Source organism: Phytophthora infestans, genomic scaffold, assembly GCF_000142945.1.
Source record: "Phytophthora infestans T30-4 supercont1.15 genomic scaffold, whole genome shotgun sequence".
Classification (NCBI taxonomy): Eukaryota; Oomycota; class Peronosporomycetes; order Peronosporales; family Peronosporaceae; genus Phytophthora; species Phytophthora infestans.
In genome coordinates, this window is record NW_003303744.1 from 2,880,407 (window position 1) to 2,898,194 (window position 17,788).

Here is a 17,788-nt window from a genome sequence, read left to right on the forward strand (position 1 = left end):
ACGTATGTTCACTTATTTAAATGTTGTAAGCGTGACCCGTGGTTCCTCGCTAGCAACAATGCGAACGTTATTTGCAGTTTGGCTGCTGATGGGCTTTGTAGCTCTTCAAACGGTCATCAAGAGTTGTTCCATTTGATTTAGCGTCTCGCAGATAACGTAACGGCAAAACAGAGAAAGCACCTCTGTCGAAGCAGAGTACAAAGCAATGTATAAAGTGGACTGGGCGTTGGTTCCACCAGAAGAAATGGAAGCGTGATTTGCAAGTGCACTCGAATCAGTAGGATATAGCGACATATATTGTAGCCAGAAGGATTGAAAAGGAATCCATTTGAGGTAGATCAAGAGGGGAGACTTGTACGCTGAGAGCAACGTTACAGTGAAGGCGGCGGTAACGATGTTGGTATCGTGTAAGTCAGCCAGCCGGAAGGCTTCCAGTCCGCACTGAAAAAGGCACTCGCTCGAGCTGTGTTCACTGCAGCTGGTCTACGCATCCTCGTCTTTTTTAGTTTGCAAGGTTGACTCGATCTTTTTGCCAAAATTCATCTTTTCAACATGCTGAGATCTTGAAGTTAGCTCAGATATAAACTATATGCCGGCGCGCAGAGCCACCGCAGCTTGCATTCGTCAGCCGTCGCATGGTCAGGCCTCTGTGCCAACCAACGTACCCTTCGACTACAACACATTACTTTGGTTTCGCGGAGCGAAGCAAATGTTTGAGGGAGCACGAGTTTGTACACATGTTCGCGAAACTAGCGGAAGCCTATATTTCGCGAAACATGTGTACAAACTCGTGCTCCCTCAAACATGGCGCTCGCCAACACAGCACCACGATCGGAGAGCTTTTGGCGAAGCAGATTGCCCTCTTCGAGGGTGTCCAGCAGTCTTCAGCTGCGTTGCTTAACTCGATGGGCCTGAATGGGCTGGGTTACGAAGTTTCGGTTGGTTTCGCGAGCGAGAATGACGCCGTGTGTAGGCAGGTGCAGTGGGAACAAGAATCGATTGACAAAAGTGGGAAGCCGGTACCATAGCTAAACGATCATTATGTACAACATTGTGATACCGTCGAACGCCAACCACCATAAAAAATCAAGCGGTGGAGTTTCGTCAGTATGTCTGCCAGGCACGAGGGTCCCAACAATTCCAAGTCTCCAGTCACTAACGCTAGAAAAATGGTTCGCTTTGTACGAACTAATCCTTGTGGTGAGCACTTCCCGAGAGCATGAACTTCAGATCCAATTGCTTGCAGCGCTGTGAAAGATGACCGATATTAGCAAGATGATACAAGTTTTCGCTATGGTTACGATTTTGGTCCATTTGTCAGGGCTGAAAGCTATCAGCAGCAACAACGCTCCGGGCACGAAAACGTCCCACTCTCCAACTTCAAAATACAGTAGCAATGACCCAGCCCTAGAAACCGTGCCATCCAGTACACCGCCAACAGTGAGTACGACACAATTTCCATCAACGATCACCCAAGCGCACATTATAATGCTCCGCACGCCCAAATTAAAACGGCAAGTGGATGCACGCTCAAAACGTGTATACAAATTTGTACCCTCCGCTACCGCTTTCAACCACCGCGGGCAGCGTTGCCGCCTGAAAGAGAAACAAAATCACCGCCAATGTGCCACCAACAATCCGGCAGAACCAGCTCCAACATCGCGCACGCGTAGAGAAAGATCTTGTAGTAGCTGCCGTCCGCGTAAGAAACGATGCGAGAGCACGAGAAACCACAGCTCAATACAGCAGAGTTTGCCAGGTCTAGCTTGGTACACGACTACTCGGACAACAGCTACTCGTTAATATTAGAAAAACACCTCAAACAGAAGAATTCGCATAGTTTGGATTGGCACACACGCGAAATGTTTATTGACAACTAGAACAACCTGTTTGTACGGTTTCCGGTGAGGCCACGACACTGGAACTGCCTACGAGAGTTTGCTGCAGGAGATGATGGCAAAGGTGAAACCCGAGTGGTCCGTGGGCTGAGAGAGAATATAAATCCATGTGGCCTGTGAGGCTCTCGAATGAAAAAGCCGTGAAGATATGCTTTCTGTAGGCGCTAATAACTATATTCTAGCGTACGTGGTGGTACACGACAGCTCGCATACTATTCCGATGTGATGCTTGCGCTAAGGATGTATCACATGCGTTTGTGTATAATGTGGAGGGGGATAACTACTTGGTTTAGTATATCAAACCTATGCATGCTACGGCTAGGAGTTACAACTTACTCGGGATTCAGCATTTTGAAGTGCTAACAATTTGCGACTCAAATCTGGACAATGTACTCGAAATGACAATTTATAAATACTTTTCTCGAAGTCATCCAAATTTTACTAGTTCTCTAATTTAAGGACAATCCGTGCAGCTAATGGTGCATCCGCATACGAAGCTGGGCCGTCAGCACTAGCGCTGTGTTAGCTGAGCGGTCTCTCCGAGTAACTCATCTCGATCGGAGCTGCCGTTCACGCAGGGTGGATCACGTCCAGGAAGAGATGCGAATAGGGGGCGTGACGCTACAAATTACAAATAGTTCAGAAAGTATTTGGGTGATAGAACCTACTTACACAAATGAGCTATTTCGTCGTCGCTTTTGAAAGAAATAAAGCCGTTTATGCCTAATGTTCGTGATCTCGGGAAGGTCGACACATACTTCTTGTGGAAAAAATGTGCGTATGAGCTGTAAAGAGTTTGACAGCATTAGTTGCATATCCTCTGACCACCCACTGTGGCGCTCCGCTTTTGCCTAGATGACACAAATTCACCAGATCATAAGCTTTAGACAAATTAATTAATTAAAAATATGAAATTGATATGATAGTAGAATAAAATAATGTGGCACCTATTGATGCGGTACATGATGCGTGGATCACAACGTCCGGCCACATGAGGCTTGACCAGCGATTTGTTAGGACTTCCGGTGGAGATACACGGTGGAGATACAACGTCCGGCCACATGAGGCTTGACCAGCGATTTGTTAGGACTTCCGGTGGAGATATCGCTGTTCTGATTGCCCTCCAAAATCACCAGCTCAGACTTACCACTAGCACAAAATGCAGCCCAGACCATGACACTCCCACCACCACTTTGGCGAGTATAGTAGACTTCAGGCTCGCGGCGTAAATCGTGCCAATAGTACTGCATACAATCCGGTCCATCGAGATTGAACTTCTTTTCATCTGAAAAGACGCAGGCTCCCCATTTTTCCTCACTCCATGTCACCTTGTCACGAGCCCATTTGAGACGAGCCTCCTTGTGCTTCTTTGTTAGCACGGGGGAAGCTTTACGCTTTTTATATTTCATGTTAGGGTCGGCTTGTAGGATTTCACGGATCCTCCGTGTACTTACCGGTAGCTCTAAGGCCATTTTGAGCTCCGCAGAGCTCAGCTTGCCTTTCGAAGCTTCACGGAGCAGTCGGCGGTGAGCTGTCGGTGTCAACTTCTTGGGTTGTCCGGGTCTTTTAGATTTCGTGTAGCCTTTTGGATCGGTTAGGAGTGCGTGTACAACTGGTCGAGAGCGACGTACGCGCTGCGCTATTGCTCGCTCGCTTAGCCCTGCCTCGCGAAATGCTATTATACGATGCTGCTCTTCTTGGGTGAGCTTGGTTCCTCTAGGCATGCTAGTAGTACCTTTACATGCACAAACGTATGTTAGTACACTTGTATGGTGCTGGGCATCATTATATTAGAAGGACACGCCAAAACAACGCGTCCTTGACTGCAAAGTACGCACCGGCAGTATACTAACCGCCAGCCTCCTCAAGCAAGGGAGGCGTTTTTTTCTGTGGTGGGGGGAGGAAATGGCCGATTTACCTGAATCGAGTGGCGTCCGCTTCGGTTTACTGCGCGTTTTTCATTGGTCCCAAGAACGTGCAGAAAAACCTCGCATTGGATAAAATCTATCGAAAAACAAGGGTGGCAGTTTACTAACCGCCAGCACTGTAGTGAGTAGCCCAGCTTTTGCTAAGTTCGTTTTAAAATTAAGTGCGCAGCTAAAGTACGCACATCCGCTGTGCTAGGTAAACTAGCTTTGTATAAAAATGCAGAATTGTCGTCTTTTTGGTGTACCCACTCAGGATTCGCCTGTTGAAGTAGCCTGATGTATCCTTAGATTTCGGCTACGAGAACTCTCAACTCAATTGACGTCTTTTTACTAATAGATATACGGTAAGTGTACAGCATGACGTAGTTGCCGTATTTCACGTAACAGTGCCTACGTTAAAAAATGCTGAATATTTTTACTGTGCTGTTATGGCGATCACGTAATAGGTATCCGCCATATCGTTTGACGAAATCAAAAAGGTTATACCTCGACCTAAACGAATGAACATGTTGCTTGTTCTGGGCTAGATATTTGGTATATGCGAGCAGTGGACATCTTAGAAGCGATCCTTAGCGACCATCTAGGGGTTTTTCTTCCTGTACGCCTTGTGTATTTTGTTCAGCAGTGTGGTACGTTTCCAGGAGTTTCTTGGCCGGGTCGTAAGCAGCGTGAGCTCGAAGTAGCCGTTGGACCGAATCACTTGGAAGAGCAGTGTTGGAGGTCGAGGCGGCGTTAGAGTTCGACAGAGCGTTGCTGGTAGCCAGCAAGGCGGCTGCGATCATCAGGAGAGCTCGAGATAGGTGCATGATATCGGTGGCTTATAAACTGAAGAGCAAATTCTGAAGTGAGCCCTAAGCCGCTGATAATGTAGCTGGATGCATTGCTGGCCTCTATCATGCCATCTATCGCAGGCTATGAATACAGTATAAGTATTCATGAGAGACGTGCTTTACATGTTACTTGTGGTGGTGTTGCACTGGCGACGATATGACAGATCCCAAATGTTATCGTGATCACTCGGCACGTGATAAAGCTTATTTGTTGGTGTAATAGTGTACGTACACGCCGTACACTGTACAGCCAGCGACATATACAGTACAGTAATGGTAAAAAAGAATTAGGTACTCCTATTGCGCTTTCTTACACGACTTAACTAATACAAAATGCTGTATATGCCAGTACATCTTAGTCTGGCTGAGCTTCTTACAAGTGCATCATCGGAGGTAGCTAACCGTCTTAACCGTAACTACAAGGGTTAAAAGAATGCAAAGATCCAGCTCTATTCTGCGTTCAATTCGCTCTTGTATCGCATGGAAATATGATGAAGCTGATGAACCCGTTGAATAAGAACGTGCACCAGTATTTGCTTGTCTTGAATTAAATTTGGTTTTGGCGATTTGGTTTGATCGTTATTCTTTAGAAAGCTTACTATTTCTGACGCTGCATTCTACAACAAGGGTGCTCAGAATTGAGGGAAGCCCTACCAGACTAAGATGCATTGAAATATTTATATTTAGACAAGAAACATAGCAGGAATATGTACTTATTTCAACATAACTGTAGTTTATTGCTGACCGTACAGTGAAGGACGCACAACGTCAACACAACAGAAATTGCTGACTTCATCACGTGCCAAGCGATCACAATGCATCTCACGCCTTTGTTCTCGCCACCCAGCGTCTCACGATTCTATACGGATACGAAGTGTGTGTTTGTATGAAGACGTCCGATCCAAAATTTAAAGGCACGTGCTGGAGAGCCCAACTGGGAAATTATGAGACGGGGCATTTGCCCCAACTCGCCCCAACTGTGCCAGACCGCGACCAAACAGAGAACAAACGAGCCCAATCTGAGCCCAATCCAGCCCAAGTGGAAGCAGTCCACTGAACGCTTCTTCGTTCTCCACAAAGATGTCCCACTCAGTTGGAAGAGGCATCTGATGATGTTCTTACCCACTCCTCGTCGCTGTTGTTAAATGAACACTCATCCAAATTCTCGCTGACTTCGTCGCTGGATGACACGGGGGATCACAAGACCTCCCTGACGCGCAAGTTCTTGGCAGGCTGGTTCCCGACTGCTTTGGCCCGTAAGTCGCGCGATGCAGGGCGTGTTATCGTCGTGACGCGTTGATCGCATGCTGCGCTACGCCGCAGTCGCGGTCGCTCTCCATGGCTCGTATTCCTGCTCGAATGAATTAATGGTGAGGAGGGGGGATCGTACTATACACTATACGCTGGACGGATGAACTAGTGGGGTAGGCCTCAGTTGGGTTCTCCAGCCACTCTCAAATTTAAAAATCAGATCGATGCGGCGTGTCATCCCTCCGCGAGGAGGGGAAAACCGTTGAGGTTAATTGCTAGGGTGGTAATGGGCAAAGGTAATTGCGCATCCGATTCCAGTAATCATAAAATCTGGCAGGGTATCGACTGATACCGGTGCCGAATTGGAGGTGCACGACTGTATAGGGTCCTAAATCATACGATAAAATACTCGCAAACACACAATATGAGAGTGCTTTATCCTGGGCGAGAACAAAGGCGTGAGATGCATTGTGATCGCTTGGCACGTGATGAAGTCAGCAATTTCTGTTGTGTTGACGTTGTGCGTCCTTCACTGTACGGTCAGCAATAAACTACAGTTATGTTGAAATAAGTACATATTCCTGCTATGTTTCTTGTCTAAATATAAATATTTCAATGCATCTTAGTCTGGTAGGGCTTCCCTCAATTCTGAGCACCCTTGTTGTAGAATGCAGCGTCAGAAATAGTAAGCTTTCTAAAGAATAACGATCAAACCAAATCGCCAAAACCAAATTTAATTCAAGACAAGCAAATACTGGTGCACGTTCTTATTCAACGGGTTCATCAGCTTCATCATATTTCCATGCGATACAAGAGCGAATTGAACGCAGAATAGAGCTGGATCTTTTGCATTCTTTTAACCCTTGTAGTTACGGTTAAGACGGTTAGCTACCTCCGATGATGCACTTGTAAGAAGCTCAGCCAGACTAAGATGTACTGGCATATACAGCATTTTGTATTAGTTAAGTCGTGTAAGAAAGCGCAATAGGAGTACCTAATTCTTTTTTACCATTACTGTACTGTATATGTCGCTGGCTGTACAGTGTACGGCGTGTACGTACACTATTACACCAACAAATAAGCTTTATCACGTGCCGAGTGATCACGATAACATCTGGGATCTGTCATATCGTCGCCAGTGCAACACCACCACAAGTAACATGTAAAGCACGTCTCTCATGAATACTTATACTGTATTCATAGCCTGCGATAGATGGCATGATAGAGGCCAGCAATGCATCCAGCTACATTATCAGCGGCTTAGGGCTCACTTCAGAATTTGCTCTTCAGTTTATAAGCCACCGATATCATGCACCTATCTCGAGCTCTCCTGATGATCGCAGCCGCCTTGCTGGCTACCAGCAACGCTCTGTCGAACTCTAACGCCGCCTCGACCTCCAACACTGCTCTTCCAAGTGATTCAGCCCAACGGCTACTTCGAGCTCACGCTTCTCACGACACGACTGCTGCCGAAGAAGAAAGGCACGCCCCTTTCGAGCGAGTCAACTCGTTGGCTAAAAAATACGACATTGATCTTGGAAAAGCCGCCGCTGACGTGAGTTATTTTCTTACCCTGGACAAGCAACTCCTGCAAGAGTACCAGACTGCGCTGGCCAAATTACACGAGGCGTACAGGCCGAACAAAAACCCGCGATGATCACTAAGGAGCACGTTTAAGATGTCCACTGCTCACATAGACCAAATGTCTAGTCCAGAACAAGCAACATGTCCATTTGTTGAGGTCGAGATATAACATTTTGATTTCGTCAAACGAAATAGCGGATATCAATCACGTGATCGCCATAACAACACAATAAAAAATCAGCATTTTAACGTAGGCACTGTTGCATGAAATACGGCAACTGCGTCATGTTGTACTCTTGCTGTAGATCTATTAGTAAAAAGACGTTAATTGAGTTGAGAGTTCTCGTAGCCGAAAGCGAAGGATACATCAACGAGAATTTTTCACTGCAACATTTAATGTTGCGGTCTCTGTTTAAACAACATTTCACTTGAGCCGACTCGCGGTGTGTTTTAAACACGTATTGTACCTTTTCTCCTCGAAAAAAACGGGCTGCGTTTCATCTGCTCGGTGAGGCTGCCTTGAATGATTAGGTCGTCGATGGGATCGAGGTCAAGCAAGTCGAGAGATTCATTCACGGAGTCGTATTTCTGGGCATCCGGCATCTCAGCACCTTGACGAAGCAAGGCACTAAGGCCTTTTTCAAGTGGAGAACGCGTTATGTGCCGAATACTTTAAGCAATTTGATTGGCTAAGAGTTACGGCACTCCTGCATATGTTTTGCTCGTTCGTGTCAGTTTTTCAAAACACCAGCCAGAGGTGTTCTAGCGAGAGAACAATTGTGCTAGGGAAATGAAAGGCAGTTTTTACCCTGCAAGACTGGTCGCATGGATTCCAGTCCGGGAGGTCGGAAAGCTCGCACCTGTGCATTGCGCTAGGCAGCGACAGGGGTCGCGTGGCACATGAGAAATAGCACTTAAGTTCAAGCAGTGGTTGGTGAGGTCCGCCTATGATGCCGTTCCCCCTACATCAGTAGATAGCACGCACAGCTGTTCGACATTGTAGTGTACTTCGGGCGGGGAATTGATAAATGATGCAGTCAATAGCTGCCAAGAAGGGAGAATTTACTTGGACAACCACAGCACAGATTATCAAAACTGGAAGCACAAAATAAGGCAAACAGAAAGCCCTAACCCATTCTGAAGCACAGAACACAGTTCTCTACCTGAACCAGGACCTAAACGTCGCGGAATGTAGCCTCCGACGTCCATCTGCACGAATAGCAAGGTTATCCGTTAAGCAGGATGTCTCCACGGATCTGTCCGCCCGTCTTCCTGCCAGCAATAACATCCATAAGCGTGGTCTTTCCTAAAGAACCTATCAGAGCAGAGATCGTCCCTGGTTTTACAAAAAATATTCGAGAACGCAAGCTCCTACATGCCAACATGTCGATCTTTTCAAGCTGTGCCAGTGAAACGGAAGGAGGGCGTTTTAAATTGGATTAGAAGGTGAATATTGTTGATACAGACAACGACGGTGAAGCAACCCCCCCCACCACACACACACACAAAAACTCGACGTGCAAATTTGGACTCAAGTACAACAAAAACAAAAATGGGCTGCTTTAATTTAAACCAATTACATAAATTGCTGGACAGCACGCCTGAGCGTTATGGCTGTGAGACGATGGATGCATCTCGTCGCCAAAACAATTACACCGTCAAAGAGAGGCTGGAAGCGCTAGAGCAGGGGGCACTGGAGGGATGTAAGCCTACCTCTCGGGCGCTTAAAATTCCATTGAGTAGACCAAAAGAATAGAGGAAAAAGGCAAATCTGCTGTTTGAGTTCAAGGGCGCCCAGACAAGCAAAACGACAAAAAGACAGGGAGCAAAGACGAAAATCGTATTTAGCTTGGGAGAACAAGTCTACGACTGTAGTGATGGTGTTGATCAAAAACATACATGTACATTCGTTTTGTTTTCCTTTTTTTTCTTTTTTTTACTCTTTTGTTTTATTTCATTTTGACCAATCGCAGGTGATACCGCGCAAGGGCACAGTTTTTAATTGTCTTGTTGGCCTTTCTCATTTTGTATTGAAAATAAATATCTACGGGGGGTGACTTTCACCGTCGTTGTCTGTACTTGCTGCTACAGCCATGACTCCACCACAAGTTTTGTGATATTTTTCTAATTAATAGCATGAACATCTGAATTGCTAAATGATTGGGCGATTCGTTTCCAACTCTATATCAGTTTACTCGACAAAAAAAACATAATGTGAAGGATTTAGAATTTAATTTAACAGTCGAAGAACGCTGTGTAACCGGCCAATTATCTCGTCCGGCCGTAGGGCGGGTCGTTGCTTTACAGTGCTGCACTACGCCGTACGCTTTGTCAAGAAGTTTGACTTCTAGATTGAACAATACACAGTACTGGCCGACATGATCCACTTGATCCTGCGCCGGAACGTCCACCACTTGTGCTCTCTCCCACTTGATTATCAACATTAAACTGCCTTAGCCACTTGCTCGTACAGCCTACACCTGCCTTCCACTCACACACACACCGGATTCCCCGTCAGCACGCACGCAACCTTTACGCTCGTCCACTCGACTCGCTACTCCCAACAGAGTAGATTCGATCCCCGCCTGCTCCCAACAGGGCAAATTTTTGATTGAGCGACCCTCCTTGCTTCCCCGCACCCGATCACTGGATTCATTGGGATGTGCAGCACGCACGTGCTGCACGATGATGCCACTTGCATCATTCGCGCCACTCGCCGCCTCACACAACCAAATATTTTTCCATACTCCCCCGTGATCAGGGTTGGATTTTGCCGCGGCTTTATCGGCAAAATCGGCAATATCCCTTTTTTTGCCGATCGGCAATTCGGCAAAATCGGCAAAATCGGCTTTATTTTTCGGCATTATCCGTCCGGATTGCCCAGAAGACGTGATCCGTATCCGGACCCATCCGAATGGCCAACTCTCCGCAAGATTAGCGACATTGTCGTCTTCTTTCCCGCTCTGGTCCATGTTCGAGCAATATATATCACATCAAAGTGGCGGGCGACTGGCCCGCCAGCTGCTGCGACTCGCGGACAGGGCCGAGCTCGGCAGGAGTGTGGTGATGGAAGTCCTGCTGGACGGGCCGTACGGCGGCGTGTTAGTCGACGTGTACGGGTCTAGAGGCGCTCACGTGGTGCCGCTGGCGGAGGGCGTCGGGGGACAAGGTGGCTGGAGGAAAAGTACTGGAGATCCGAGTGTGGTATCATGACAATTGTTTCTTAAATGCATCGTCGACGACAGAAGATGAGAAAGCTTTGGTGAGACGAAAGACGCGGGAACTATGTGGAGAAGAACGAGAACATGGTGATGAAGAGGAACTGGACCTGATGAGATGATTATTTTGAAGGCATCCTGGTAGCATGTGTAAGCTGACGTGGCTTCTTGTTCTGTTGTATGCTACGATGGGGCTGCAACGAAGTGCTGGTCCGGTCGTACACGTACAGCGAATTAATAATGCCGATTTTCACGACGATGAGCATTATGGTAAAGCGAGCTACGGCTGTATCGATTGAAGAAACGATATCAGATCGAGCAATCTTCATTAATGCACCAACAAACATATATTCTTCATTAATGCACCAGCAAACATATATTCTTAAATTCTTACGTGCGTTGCTGCAATCGAGTCACGTAAGGCGTCAACCCAAACGTTCGTTCTGATGGGGAAAGTGTTTTGAGACTGAACTTTTGGCCTCAAATACCAGTGAGCTTTGTTTCTTGTGGAAATGTCTTATCGTTGCGCTGCGGAAACTCTGTGGTATTTGGTTCTGGAATGTCTTCGAGTCCAGCACACACGTTTTGCTCCAGCTCTTCGTTTTGTGTACTACTAGTACAGTTTTCGTCGCTCGTTAATTCATCTCCATCTAACACATTGAAAATATCCTGCCAGTATTCAGTCGTATCTAAACCTGGAGTATCCTGCCTCACGATGGCTCGATTCTCTTCTAGTTCTTCAAGAGTGATAGGAGGAACAGTATCACAGTTAGCGACGTGCGTTCGCTCTGAGGCAGCAACAATACGTTTGATTTTACAGCATTCCACCCCTTGGTTGTATTCTTTGTCAAGCTGGCGAATACCTTGGCGAACTAGTGAAAACTTACGCGCCTTATCAATGGACATTCTGTTTTTCAGTGCTGTATGGATTGCGGCTAGCTCGCTAAAGTACCGTTCACACGTCGCTGTATTGACAGCGATAGAAAGAATGACTGAAGCGAGCCTGGGCAGCTTTGAGTGTGGTCTGATGGTACGCGCAAAGCTCCAGTGTTTTCCTACATCTCCATTGAATCGCACAATTTCACAGCTGACGAACGCACCACAAAACCAGTCATGTAGATCATTTGATAAAACTCCAACGATGTTGTTGTCGACGTACCGCCGGTGGTAGTAGGTGGCATATCCGCACAACCTTTCAAGGAAACGCAGCTCTGGTTCTTCAGTATGGATGGCTACAGCTACACGAACATGCGACGGATGTAGGAAAAGTGCTAGCAGCATTAGCGGCTGCTCGCACTGTTGCCATCTCTTCTCCACGATCGATACAAGGTCCAAATTCTCAAAGTTCCCCAGAAACCCACGATAGATATCACGATAGGAAATTACAACATCTGCAAGTGAGTTTTCGTCACGCTGCAACTTGTAGGATACATTTGAGAGTGGCCGGATTACCTCTTCAGCTCTTACAAGCGATCGCCAAAATGCTGGGTCGCCAAAAATCTCAAGTGCAGGCGGGAAATCATTATCGTTATGGTACTTCGCCCAAAATTGAATCAGTGCACTTCGAATACGCAAAAGTGATGCAAAGCACCCTTACATACTGTTCTAACGAGTTTCACAGAGATTGATGAAACCCAGTGACTTGCCGTATACTGTTGTAATGACTTCATGCGCGCGAACTAGCCATTTTGAAGACGATGCATTCAATGTTACGGTAGCAAGTGATGCTTGCTTCGTGAGCTTACGAAATGAGGAGTTCAGGACAGCTTTCACAATGCTGTTAGTATCGTGCGCAAAGCAGTGGATATATGCAATGTCTGGGCGGCGGCACGCTAGAATGCGGCGTGCACGACCACACTGGCCAGCGTTGTCAGTAACCACAGCTCCTATCTTCCATTCATTTTTTGAATCGATTTCGTTTATCACTTTCTCCATTTGTTGAGCGATGGCAAGACCATCATGCCTCGAACCAGTCGGAAAAAGTCCATACGTAACAATTGTCCCAAAAAGCGCGAGCATGCATCCAAGCAAATGCAACTTTACAACATTCATCCACACGTCCGATAAAAAATTGAGTCGCCCGCCACTGAACGCGAGGCGGTTCTTGAGCGCCTCAACCTGGCCCTCTTCTTCGACTTTGATGTACTTATCTAGAAGCCGTCCCATACTCTTTCGCTTGGGAAGAGCTTTCTCGCATGCTCGGTTTAGAAATACTAACAGACGTATTGTGGAGAGCTTCTCAACAAAGCGATCTGGTAACGAATTGTCTGCTTGGAACTGGATAAGAAGGCGCTCAAATTCTTCTTGCTCTTCTCCAGTATATACGCTGTTGAAAAACTCACGGATCCCCCGCTGGCGCTTATCAGTACTTGTAGAAGAAGCGTAGTCAGAAAGGCATCTCGATCTCGACTCGGAAATCGCCGCCGAGCTTGGAGCTAGACTTGGCGCTTGATTGGATGCACTCATTTGCACGAAATGCTGAATAATGGACTGCTGAAGCTGTGGTGTTGACACATCTCCTCGGTCCAATGCTTCTTTATAGTATTGGCAACGCGCCAGATGACTTCTGTAATTTGTATCGCGCGCCACTAGAGCAGTGGGGTTGGGTGCGTCCGGTCTCACCGGGTCCTGGAAAGCTGCTAGGCAGTGCTTGCAAATGATCTGAGGCCTATTGCCTTTCTTCTGTAACCGCGTGGCGACAAATTGCTGCCTTTCGAAGCTTTGGGCTCGTCCCATTCTTCTGGAGTGAACAACGTGGGGCTGTGAACAAGGGTGTATAGTATAGGTATAATTCCTATATGAAGGCTCATTGTGATGTATAGGGGATGTATGCAAGGCTCTTCGGCTTTTCAATCGACGAGCGACTGGCGACTTGGTTTTTTGCAAATCTTAGATGAATTGCCGCGGCAAAATCCAACCCTGCCGTAATCGCCCGGCACGGCAAGTTCCACTCATGCATCCCATCCTCGTCTAGACTGGCTACACCATGGTCCACTGGACCAGCCAGCCTGTCACACTGCAGCTGCAAGTGATCGTCTATCCTTGCATTGTCCTTATCGGCTTTGTAATGGTCCATTTGACCGTCCAATGCGTTACAACTGCTTCGACCGTGCACAAATTTCGCCATATCCGAACGACTTTTGGTCCTTGTTCGTAGGACGAATTTGATTGGGAACTTGAAATCATATTTATGCAGTCAAAGTCACACAGCATAAAAAGTTTAATAAAAACTTATTGATGTACGGCGTGAGGAATGATACTATAAACATGTGTTGGTTAGAAAAGAGCCGTCATTCGGTTTCTATACCTGCGCTCAAATGCACTACCTGGGCCAGTACTTACAGCAAAACAAACATCAGCGCTAACACGTAAACAGGTATTCTCAGTGTAAGTCGCATACGATATAGTTTCTACTGTGGTACCCATCTCAATTATTAGTAGTCCTACCTGTGTTCTTTACATTTAGAAACAGGTTTTTATCATACCGGTATTTTTTTAAGCAAACGGGTTTGCCCATTGAGGAGAAAAGGTTATAGCTTATCGCGAAGAGAGCTAAGAGAAAAAGCTGCCGTGTTCCCTGTAACATGTTTGCATTAATAAATCTGAATGTCATGTTCTAATACCTAATAGTGCGATGAAAATGATTAGGTGATTAATTGAGAAGTGAGACTCGACCGGCTGCTCCGTGGATACCTCGTGCGGGTTTGCTGCAGCACACACCAACTTACTTCCGCTAAAGTATAGTCCACATGGTTTTGCGAGCTCGTTTGAATACTCAAAATTGACATACATAGGACCGCGTAGTATTTGTGGAGGCGCCTCTAACGACGAGCTCACACAAAATATCTTCCAATCAACTGTATGTCGACCGAGACGGCCGAAGCTTGAGCTTGGCCATCGTGACTGCATGCTTACCTCGATCTTCGCTTAACTTGTCTCCGTCAGGAGTAGTGAAAAACAAGCATGTAATTGGCGAAGTAATATGTTGTAATCTTAGCTCGTAGAGCAAAACAGCTTGCCTCGTGAAAGTATCAATGTCAAAGTGCACAAATAATTTCTAAAGGTGAAATATTGTACAGCGGTGATCAGCCCCATTAACCAGGTCTACACCAGCAGCAACCGGCATGAGGAGCGACTTTTGGCAGATTAAGTGCGTCAACAGCAGGTCTGCATGTTCAGTCGCGTCTACAGCAGCACTGCATTATCGGCTGCGTCAACAGCGCACTGCATAAAGAAGGGGGGGTACCACAGGGCGCGATCTCCAGTGGTGAAGGACTAGAATGGTAAAACTCACACTCAATAGATCTACTCACTTCGCTACTTACTTTCAAGCGCACAGAACGCCATACTAGAGTCGTACTTCGACGCTGTCTACACGATGTGCACACTCCGCAGTGTGTAATCGAGGCAGCTCAGACTCTAGAGCCTAGAGCAGGGTTTAGAGCAGGGTTTCCTAGATTTAAAATATATGATAGCAATTTCTAGATCAACAGGCTCGCTGATCCGAGTGCAAAATGCCGTCCAAACTCCGTTGGGATCCGGTCGTTTCGCACGGATATGTATTCGTGGGCTGCAAGAAATATGGTAGGACTGCCGGTATTTGTCGCGACATGCCCCCCCCCCCCCCGATATTTTTTTTACTGATACATGGAGCTAGATTATGTTACCCAGTCGCTCTTGATGCTACATAGACAATGCTCCAATAAAAATACGTATTGCGTCGTACCGCGATGGCTTGGCTTGAAATTACGATCTTGGAATTACACTTCCGTCAATGACATATATTAATCGATGAAGTCGAGAGATGTCAGTGCGAGAAGATGAAGCCTTGGGGCCTAACCTAAGGACTATATATCCAAAGTTGGATTTCAAATTGCTGATTATTGCTCCAAGTTATCTTCAGTGCTGTTATTTCAGCAGCCACTCGTTAGAAAAACAAACAGTGAATCCACTGGTTTACATAATTTCTTACGTTTTTCTTCTCTGCAATTTAGAATACTACGTACTGTAGTAGTGTGTCCATCCCACCATACCTGCTGTATCCCCCTAAATTGTGTAAAAAAGTCTCTGTAAATTATTTCAGTGCTAACGAGCGGGGAGGGGTGTCCGGTTGGTGTTTCAATTTCCAAAACCAAATAGTCTGGGTGTTGAAAATAACCATGAATTCATAAGGGTACGTACTATACCGGAAAGTTATAGCTCTGCTGTTTATACCTGTGCTGGTTTATTAACAATACAAATGTTACCTGTGTCGTTGCCCTCGCGCTTAAAGTACAATCAATATTATCGAATGTAGCACGAACAAATAACAGGAGCTATACCTGAACCGCGTGTAAATGCGGACGATTGGTTTTCTCAGTTGCTCCCGAGAAAAACAAGCACGAACACGGTAGATTCGGTCTTATGAAATGTTAGTGTGGGAAGGATGAAGTAGCCCAGCTCGATCGATATTATAGCAACGTTTACGAGGCACAAGCATGTTTGTAGGCACTCACAGGTTCTTGATGAAAATCGCTTGGCGCGAACACAAAATCAGGTGGTGTATGCCTGTAATGGGTCTACTTAAAGCCCACTACTTCGGCTTACACGTTAGCGCACGTGTACGGGGAGGCGTAAGATACGTTTCATTTAGATTAAATATACTTTTGTCCAAAAGTATAGAATACTGAAATAGGAAAGCAAAGCCGATTTCTGGTAAAATTGAGAACTGTTCTTTTTTTGTTTTGTATGGGTTTGCCTCCTAATCTAAAATTCTACATACCGTCACCAAGTCGATAACGAAGAAGTATAGCGGCACGAACTCCGCTCGAAAATTAGAACTTCTTCGTGCGCAGAACAACTTCGTTGGTTTGATTGTACCGCCTGTATAGTCCAAACGCGCGTAAACCATAGTTTAATAACTTTTATTTAGGACAGTTAGACCGATTGTCAACAGGAACCCGACGCCAACGCAGCATAAGGCGTATTCAAGGTCTTCGAGTATTACAATGGTATCGACACCGACTATTATATCTGTATATTACTGTTTAATCCCAATTGCTGTACCTTCACCCATCCTATGGATGACACGCAAATTGTTAGAGGTTAAAAGCAATTGGCAATGTACCAGATAACATTGTTTTGACACTGTCTCCAAAATAGTGAAGTTTAAATTATAATGGTCACCAAGCCAACAAAAAGGACATGTCATCCGACCTAGTTGTAGTACGGCTGTAACAGGGTACGTACCCCTAGCTACATGAAGTGTGGTATGTCATACTTCGGAATATTTGGTACATGGTACCAGGTTCGTCCGAGGCCAGCCATTGGCAGACGACATTGCTTTTCTAAAGGTGACTTGTAGTTTGTATATTTAACTCAAGGATAGCCTACCTATAAATATATTTACTCTCGGAAGCTAACTTCCTCTTGCGCGAGGTGCTGTGTGACCCCGTCACACTTGGTAGCACTTGTTGCCAAGCCACGCCAACGCGGGTAGACTACGTGAACCTCTCTGACGTTCGCTACAAAGGATAGGAACGGCTTCCCCCATCTGAGCGACTCTCAGTTCGAGTCAGTTCGGAAGATGGCTGGCATCTTCGGAATGGAGGCTCTGCAGAGTCTGGTGGCATCAACAGCGGCCGAGCGGCTCAATCGCGTCAATGCGCTTGACGCTTACGAGCCGGGGCTCATCACGCATGTGCGGGAGAGCCTGCAGACGCCGCACCCGAAGCCAATACGGCTGAAGGCTAAGCCGTATGAAAGGAAGGAAGGTGATAACCTTCACTTCTGGGTTCGAGAGGTAGAGCTTGCGATGGACGCGGCTCTGACCTCGACTGAGCAACTCCGTTTTGCTGTTGTACTCTCCAGCATTAGCGGTCGCTCTAAGCGTTGGGTGTACACGCGGGAGGCGACATCCCTTGGATGTTTCACATCCTGAACTGAGCTTTGTGAACAGCTCCGAGCCGCGTTCCTGCCGGCGAACTACGAGTACCGCCGGCGTTCGCACTTCCTATCATACAAGCTAGGAGGGCGCGATCTGCACGAGTAAGTCCAAGAGATACGGGAGCTCACGGCATCCCTAGTGAGGAACGCACTCA

At 46.5% G+C, this 17,788-nt stretch overlaps 3 protein-coding genes across 3 annotated transcripts; 2 read left to right on the forward strand and 1 right to left on the reverse strand.

The window, feature by feature from the left end:
* Positions 1–4,395: 4,395 nt before the first annotated feature.
* Positions 4,396–4,632, reverse strand: PITG_22900 (secreted RxLR effector peptide protein, putative; the record flags this gene model as incomplete). Its single annotated transcript, XM_002903318.1, has 1 exon — positions 4,396–4,632. The coding sequence occupies one exon, from the start codon at positions 4,630–4,632 to the stop codon at positions 4,396–4,398; it is 237 nt and encodes a 78-aa protein (XP_002903364.1).
* A 2,584-nt stretch (positions 4,633–7,216) lies between these two features.
* Positions 7,217–7,564, forward strand: PITG_09771 (secreted RxLR effector peptide protein, putative; the record flags this gene model as incomplete). Its single annotated transcript, XM_002903319.1, has 1 exon — positions 7,217–7,564. One exon carries the CDS (start codon positions 7,217–7,219, stop codon positions 7,562–7,564), a length of 348 nt encoding a protein of 115 aa, XP_002903365.1.
* Positions 7,565–10,448: 2,884 nt separating this feature from the next.
* On the forward strand, positions 10,449–11,083 carry PITG_09772 (uncharacterized protein; the record flags this gene model as incomplete). Its single annotated transcript, XM_002903320.1, has 1 exon — positions 10,449–11,083. One exon carries the CDS (start codon positions 10,462–10,464, stop codon positions 10,702–10,704), a length of 243 nt encoding a protein of 80 aa, XP_002903366.1.
* Between the last annotated feature and the right edge of the window lie 6,705 nt (positions 11,084–17,788).